The sequence below is a fragment of the Falco peregrinus genome, chromosome 1, assembly GCF_023634155.1.
Source record: "Falco peregrinus isolate bFalPer1 chromosome 1, bFalPer1.pri, whole genome shotgun sequence".
NCBI lineage: Eukaryota > Metazoa > Chordata > Aves > Falconiformes > Falconidae > Falco > Falco peregrinus.
Genome location: NC_073721.1, coordinates 31,788,987 through 31,797,378, shown reverse-complemented (window position 1 = coordinate 31,797,378; position 8,392 = coordinate 31,788,987). Strand labels below are relative to the sequence as shown.

The 8,392-nt window shown below is 41.7% G+C and overlaps 1 protein-coding gene across 1 annotated transcript in view; it reads right to left on the bottom strand.

Moving 5' to 3' along the window:
* Positions 1-4,009: 4,009 nt before the first annotated feature.
* Positions 4,010-8,392, bottom strand: part of SORCS3 (sortilin related VPS10 domain containing receptor 3) — a 304,161-nt gene continuing 299,778 nt past the window's right edge. The window contains exons 26-27 of the mRNA XM_055809927.1: positions 4,717-4,877; positions 4,010-4,107 (exon numbers count right to left, since the gene is read on the bottom strand). Coding sequence (XP_055665902.1) covers positions 4,043-4,107; positions 4,717-4,877 — 226 coding nt within the window. The 3' untranslated portion in view covers positions 4,010-4,042. The remainder of the gene's footprint in view (positions 4,108-4,716; positions 4,878-8,392) is intronic.

Sequence of the window (8,392 nt, the reverse complement as noted above, 5' to 3'; positions counted from 1 at the left end):
GTGTTTAATACAGGTATTGCAATTGTCTGTCTCATTTAATCATTTAAAACCATGGTGGTGGTTTGGGTTTAATGCATTGTCCAACATCATCAGAAGGAATTTAAATATTCTGGTTTGGTTTGTCAGACCTGGAACCTGTGTGGGAACTGACTGAAGGGTAAGGAAGGAGAACAGGACATCTTTGCACATCCCTGAAACCCAAGGTTAGTCTAAAAGAAAATGCATACTATCCTACACGTGCTTTTATTGATGGCAATTGCAATTGAAAAACTCTGCAGTCCCCAGTTGCTCTAGCCTCATCTGCAGTCCTTCCAGGCTTAGTGTGGGGGTCCTCAAGCACAGGTTAACCTAAATAGAAGATCTATTGGGTGCCTCATGCATTATTCCTAAATTACAACTAATACAGTAGAATCCATCATGGGGAAAAGGCTGGGCCCTGACCCAGTCTCTGGCTTTCTCTCTCTTTCTTTTCTTCTGTATACGTAACTACAGCATGGGAGTTATTTATGTTCTACTCATGGCACTGGTTCTTTCCCTCTTCACTCAGGTAAATAATAACCTACATCTTCCAGGATTTCCATTACATTTTCCTTAGAGGTAAAACTTGCAGGGGAAAAAACCCTAATGACATCCCCAAGTCACTGTTTCCCCACTTAAGACATACAAATAAAAGTGGCCAATACTTCAGTCTGTGCTAACTCTGCCACTCAGTACCTTCCAAAAAAGATGGGCAGTGCTGGCTGCCCAATCCAAACTTTACAGAGGTCCTGTGGATAGGTACAAGCCTGGGGATCCCACTGGGATGCAGTAGTTACCATTCTAGTATGCTAAAGGAGCAGCTTTCAGCCACAAACACGAGTTTTTTTCAGCTGCTATCCCCTGATGCAGCACGTATGATCTGGCAAATGTAATGCCATGTACATCCCACGGAGTTCTTTCCAGATGTGCACGGAGCACACTCAAGTCCAGACAGCAGTGTGACAAACTGCCCTGAGAGGTAGTGATACCCACTAAGTCACATGGAACATGAAATCTGAGCCAATTCAAAATCAGGCAGATTTTTTTTAACATTTTAGTTTTGCTCAGTGGTTTGTGGGTTTTTTGTTTGCTTTATAGTGTCTTTAGGATCATTTCGGACTGAAAATGGCTTTCTGAACAGAAGTTCCTCAAAAAAACCCCATCATTCAGAAATTTCTCAGCCTTCATCGGGATTAAATTTCTTTCTTGAAAAGTGAAAACGTCTGCATTTTTTTTCAGCAACTTACCCCCAAATTTTCCTCTTTGCTTCTGTTATGAGATATTTAACAGCCATCTTTAAGAGTGTAAAGGGAAAAATTGTAAAAAACAATTGTAAAAAATTGTGAGAAAAAATTGTGAAAACTGTAATCCAGGCAGGTTCTTTTTAAATCAGTATAAAATCAATCCCATGCAAAACCTAGAAAACTCCAAACAACAATGAACATTTTCACTTTGTTTCCTGGTTTATAGAACAAAAATTTAATATGGAAAATGAGTATTTCACATTCAGTCCTCTGCAGCAGCTCACAAAATCAGTCTCTCAAATCTTAATGATCAACAAAGACTGAGACCAGCCCACAATTTAGTTCAAGGCCCACAGGACCATTGTTTATGTACATCACCCTCATCTACACCTAAATGGGAAGCTATGGCCTTGTGCTAACAGTGTTATCACCAGACTGAGCCATTACATAAACTACTTTGGTGTTTCAGCAGAACAGAGACAGTAATGCAACAGTTTATGCACATGTGATGGATGGAAACTCAAGGTTAAATAGAGTAACACTGCCATCACTCTCCACCTTCTATTAGGAACTAGAGCATAAAAAGTAAGGGAGGAAATAGAAAAGAATTCTTTTTAAATCAACAAAAACCACCCACGAGCCTGAATGGAGAATAAATGAAAATATTTAGCTTTAGTACTTCACACAAAACAGTATTTCCCTACATTTTAGTTTTACAATTTTAATCTTGAAATACCTCCTGTGTTTTTCTGCAAAACTGCTTTTAACAGCTTTTCTCTCCACCTGCAGATCCATCAGGATTATAACCTTTGAAAGACATTCCAGTCCATTAACAGAGTCAACACATGCAGCTGAGGCTGGTTTGTAGCCCAGTGGCATGTTGCAATGCAGAGAGGTAGCAAGTCACACCTAAATCCTAGCCATCTCCTCATTTCAGTCCAGACAGACTAAAGGTGATGTGGAGTCCTGTATCCAGATCCTAAAAAATGGTAACAGACATTGTCACCTGGCCTCATTTCTGCCTCCTGCGACCATGCAAGCACTAGAACATCTTCCCAAAGGTGCCTGCAATCTTCCTTCCACTCCTACTGGGTCTTACTCTGCAGAATAAAGTCCATCTTTAACACCATCAACTCAAGAAAACCAGATAAGAGTAATTCACCACTAAGTAAACTTCCTGCCCCAAAACTCCACCACTTCTAAGGGCTATCCTCAACTCAGTGTGCTAGAAGATTCCAAAAGAGCTTTTTCACTACCTTTTCTTCATTGACCTCTCTGTTCTAAACAGAAAGCACGAACCCACCATGCAGAAATTACTCTGATGGCATTTCCATCCAAAATGGGAAAAGCCATTCCGCAGCACTCATAAAATAGCTCAGATATGCAGGTCTGATCCTGCATCCCCCTCTCCAAAAAGAAGTCCCTAATCACATGCATCATATTCAGCCAAAATTTACTACACTTACATATCCTGAATAGCACTTTACTTCACCAGCTTAACTGCTAAAAGCATGACTTCTCACTGGGAATAAAGTTACTGCAACCTGGCCCACTGCTGAGTTGAGGTTGCACTGGGTGCTGCAAGCACACTGCTATTTGCCCACACTGAGATGTTGATAATTTCACATTTGTTTTCCTCATTTTCTCTAATGGATGTCACCAAGATCCTTCCTAGAAGCGGACAACAGTGACAGAAGTGAATAGATGATGAACATCATTAAAATATTCATGACAGGCTCACAGCCTGTCTTGCTAATATCTTTTTCTACTCCATCATAGGAAATGGTACTATATATATAAAAAAAGGCTTGCAGTTATACACAGAGAAATAAACTATGCTGTTTATAGACAGCAGTATCAGATGTGACAGACAACTGGAACACACTTGGAACCAAAGCATGATTCAAGTGCTCACCACGGTCCCTGGTTGGCTGGCAAGTACGAATGCGCGCATGTGTGCGTGCATGTGTGTGTGTGGTTCAGGTTTTGTTTTAAACATATCTTCTTTTACTAAACATTAAATTATTTCCCAAGAAATAAAAAGCTATGTACATTGTAATTATCTACAGTAGGCCTTCAGCATCCTTGCTATTCACATGCATGGGGTTTGGGCTGCATTCATAAGCTCAGGCATGCTCCTTCATTGCTTGCGGAGCTGTCCCCTCCAGCCAATCTACAGTCCAAGGAACACTGACATGTGTGTTTACTCTGATTATTTTTTTCCTTTCTCAGCAATCAACAGTGCCAGAGGGTGACTGAAATTAAAAGCAACTAAAAGAGGCAAGCTCCTGCAAAAAGCTGAGACATGCATGTCATTGGAAAGCGAGGGTTGTTGGCAAGTTGCAGAGCCTGGTCCAACAACCCAGCCTGAGTCCTCTGGCAGGATGAAGTAGTTGATTCATGACTTATTTTGAAAAGGTCTGAAAAGGGACAATTTACCTACAACATGTTGCCTAAGTTACTATACCTACCTGTGGGATCTGTATACTTAATTCCCATTCTGCATTTTACAGAAGGCTGGCATTCAAATCCCATTGCACACTTGACTCATTCTTTGCTTTTTCTTTTTAATCTGATGAGTATTTCCTAAATATGAAGAACCCCTGCTATTTATGAATGCAGCCCTGGTAAACAGAAAAAGCCCACCCCATCCCCTCCCAAATGATAATAATGACATATAACTCTTTCTTTTTTAATAATAATAATAATAATAATAATTATAACAATAATAATTAAAAATAAAAAGTCAGAAATATTGTAGACCAAGTGGATTCTTAGTATTAAACACTAGTGCAGTTGGGGATTTCCTTTGTGCTTTCACTGTTGGCAATTGTTGAGATGCTTCCTGTGGAGGAGAAAATGGAGAAGAGTCTCAGAGCAGTGGCTTCAACTGTTTGGGCTATATTGCTTCTCTTTCCTTCTTAGGATGTGCTTATGTAAGTGTAAAGACAGGAAAGGTGCCTACAAGTAACATCCTTTTTTGTATTTGCAGTAAGTATGGAGCATGCAGAAAACCTGTTACTACAGCTCAGCTGACCAGCAGTAAATTCTTTTAGCCATTGGAGACATATTCCCTTGTAATGATAGCACTCCAACAAACGTAAGCTTGGCTCAGCTGATTCTTCTAAGGGTTCAGGGAATTTGGGACCCCTCCACAGGAGAGACAGGGTCATGAGCAGGCATAGGTGTGAGCCACAGCTCTTACTAAACTCCTATCTATGCATTGCTGTTTCCAGGTTCCTACCCTGGTCATTTAACACTGTGAAAAAAAAAAAGCTGAAAAACAGTAAGAAAAACTACCTGTTACTATGTTGCAGAAAGAGATTTGCTTCCTATCTCAGGGCCTCATGCTCTGCTTGTACCTGGGTCACAGTTACTGCCTTTTCTAATACCCCAGTGACCAACACCCTCACCCAGACCACGAAACAAACCCCAGCTGAGGGCTGTCTCTCACCCATCACTCTCGTGTCCAGCTCCTTGTCCATCAGCTCTTCAGGGTCTGTGAACTCACTCAGAGTGATTTTGGGGGCATTTTCGCTTTGGCTGACTGAGCCAATCATTTCCTGCTCCTTGTCATGCTGAACTTGGGCATAGATGTTAATCCAAGGGATTTTCCTGCACAGGAAATGAAAACAAGAGGTTATATTTTGTAACACAGGGATCCTTGGCATGTCATTGATTAATCGGACCAACTAAACTGAGACCAATCCCAGAAATGCAGCACTGGCAGTGATGCAAAGTATCAGCTCTCAGAATGGTGAAACCACAACAGTGATGTTCAGCTCTGAAAGTGCCATTAGCATCCACTAATTCCAACACCAGCCTAAAGCTACCCCAAATCTCAGGCCACCTGCCTTCCTATCCTGTGCCCAAAGGCTCCTCCAGCTGTAAGCCCAGATGCTCTGGTCTTGCCCTTTTAAATGAGAAGTCAGGCACACAGTGGACACTGCACCCAGCTCAGAAAGCAGTAATCAGCTAAGTGCAATTAACTGCACTTGCCAGCTCTCTCAGTACTTATTATATGATCAGTGGTGCATTGGAAACCAAAAGTAAAAATCAATTTGAACACTACCGTCAACTGAGAAAAAAATTGCTAGACTTGTTTCTATTGACAGACCCACACTGACTCAGTAGAAATTGCCACATCAGAAAGAGTTATAAAGAATAGGTCTTGCCTCAGAGCACAGAAAGGACTTGGAACTCATAACACCCACCCAAAGTCTATTTGCTACCATTTCATTGCAAAAACAGTTTGCCATGCTACGGATCATGCAAGTTTGCAGGGACTTATTTTGCCTTGCTACTCAGGGAGCCAAGAAAATGAAGGGATTATTTCTTCTTCCTTCTTCCAAGAGAAGTTAGACTGTTACAATGATATCCTTGAAAGTCAGTTAGTTAGACAGATAGATAGGCCTAGACAGATAGATAGTAATCTTTAGAGGAATGCAAGTTTAAAATGAGAGAACTGAAAGGTAGTATGTTAAGCATCATGGGGGTTACAAGGATTATCTGTGCATAGTTGCCTGTTGGAAGACAAGTGGCTGTTTTTTTCTAATGCCCTTAAAAGGAATCTGTGTCATGCAGTCCACACCGCTAAAATACGAAAAATTCAGATAATTTTTTTTTTTCAGTTTCTTAAAGCACAGAGGAGAGAGAAAGAAGATGTGTTCAAAAGAAGCTATATAAAATGCCATATCTTTATGCTAACCTGTCTGCTGTTGGGTATGTCAGAGATTGGAAGCAGTGCAAATTGCCTCAGCTCTCACAAATTCAACAGATCTATGCCGATTTTACTCCAGTGACATTCTGGCCTCAAACAACTTGTGCCATTGGCTTGATTTGGCATTCTGTTCTTAACCAGCAGCAAGTCAGGACACATTTGGGATGTTTAGCAGCATTAACAAACCTCATGTCCTTCTCCCTTTCTCCTGCCCTCTCTTTCTAACCTTTAGACATGCCTTACAGATCACTAGAAGACATAAGCACTATACAGGGAATGCATACGTTGGATGACAAATGAATTCCTATATGATTTAAGTGCCCAGAAAATGTCTGGAGGTGTGTAGAGATGTGGGCACAAGAACACACCTGGAGATACTGGAAGACTTAGTTTTGCTTCCAAACAATGCAATGGTAGAGAAGTGGTAGTCTTCTGAGCTTTGGGAGGAAAGGAGAGAGAAGCTCTTTAGAACTGTGAAGGCAGAGAGCCTCCAGTACTTCAGAGAGTTAGGGGGAAAAGAAACTGAGATGGCTTACATATGCGCATCTATCTACACGTACCTAATCCTGCTGTGCCTCCCAGGACAGACACAGGTGGCCACAACATCCCACTGCGCATCTCTGAGCACATGGGCACACACGCACACACACTCCTGCACTCCTGTCCCAGGGCACACACACATTGACTGCCCCGCTGCCCCACTATTGACCTATACACTTGATCTCCCAAGAAAGAAACAATCTTTTTACAGACTTATTTCCATCCTTTTCCCCCTTCCTTCCTTTTACACCCATACCTCCTCAACAGGCATCTCTCAGGTTACCGGTGTTTAACATGCCTGCCGAGTCTATAACTTGATGGACTCATAAGTAATCTGTGTGCAAACCAGCAAGGCACAGATTCTATAAAGCTGTAAAATTAAAAATTCATGCAGGCCCATGCTCTCCCCACAACCTTTTCCTGCAAGCAGTAGTTCTGTATTCAGGCTGGGATCACCATTAATCAGAAAAGTACATATGGCTAATGGATCTCTGCATCACTGAGAGCTAGAGGAAAGCTTTTTTTCCACCTCCTTTTTCCATTAAGAATTGTTGCATGCTCTCATATCTGATCCACTGAGCCAGAGGTTTTAGAGCTGAAGAGTTGCTTTCTGTTCTGAAAAATCCAGCTGAGGACACTCTGGGTAACTGATTTAATCCCAAACTTTGTCAGTTTGACCTGGGTTTGTCCTCTTTGGGTCAGAGTAAATAAGAGACGACAGCAAGGGGATGAGCTTTGGGCTAAGCAAAAATGATGCTTTAACTGGCTTCTTCCTCACTCCCAATTTTTAATACTTTCAATTTTCAGACAGATTTTAACAATGTAGGGTCTTCCCAGCTCTGAAGCACAACACAAGGCTGATGGCTGCTATGCTTAAGACTCAGGATGCTGAAGTAATACAACAGTCAGTTTTATGAGCTGTAGTAGTATAACATGACCCGGAGCCTGTCAAAGCAAAGTTGATTACCAAGCTCCTCACTGCTCTGTGGCAGCTGGAGTATACAGATTCTTCTTCCTGGTAACCAATTGCTGACCGCAGAGCCAAAGACATTAGGCCAAATCTAAGAAATCATCTCACCAAGACACAAATGAAAGTATATCTTAAAAAGAGTTGTATCTACAGCTTGACATCTCCAAAAGAGACATCTCTTCCCTCCTCATCCTACATCTGGGAGTGAGAGAAATCATCACCTGCCTCCCCAGCACATTATTAAGTCAATGCCTTAAATAAGTCCCATATCCCATTCCCCACCCTACCTGGGAAGTTGTATTCCACCTCACAGAATCAGAGAGAGGATTTTAGACTGCAACCAGCAAGTCACACTGAAGGCCTGGAAATCTGCACCTGAGCAGATTCACACATATGGGTTCTCTGGAAACTGTCCTGGGCCACTCTAGTCAGTGGAAGCTTGGTAACACATCTTGATGTGCACAGGATCAAGCACTAGAAGCAGTGCCACCCACTGAATTTGATAATGGTTAATGCAAGTCTTGGAAAAAGGGGAGCTTTAAACCTGGAGACTCGGATACATGCCTATCTTACCATTCTATTTTTCATACTGTTTGTATCCCACTAACATCGTTAGAGAGTACTAGTCTTACCTTGGGCTGCAGAAAAACTGCAGAAAGAAACAGATTGGAAAGTGGAAAGGAAAAACTCTAGCTTCCCAAACTGGAGGAACCACTCATGTCTGGAAATATTTATTTATTTATTTTTAAAGTCAGGCTCAGCTTACGCTTCCCATACAACATTTTGTTACTGGGCAGGATCTGGGCACATAGGCCATTTAACACAGTAAGTACCATACTGAATGCAAAGTTCCTTCTAAAGAGCTCCATCTGGCTAAAATTCTTACAAGACAGGCCCTCA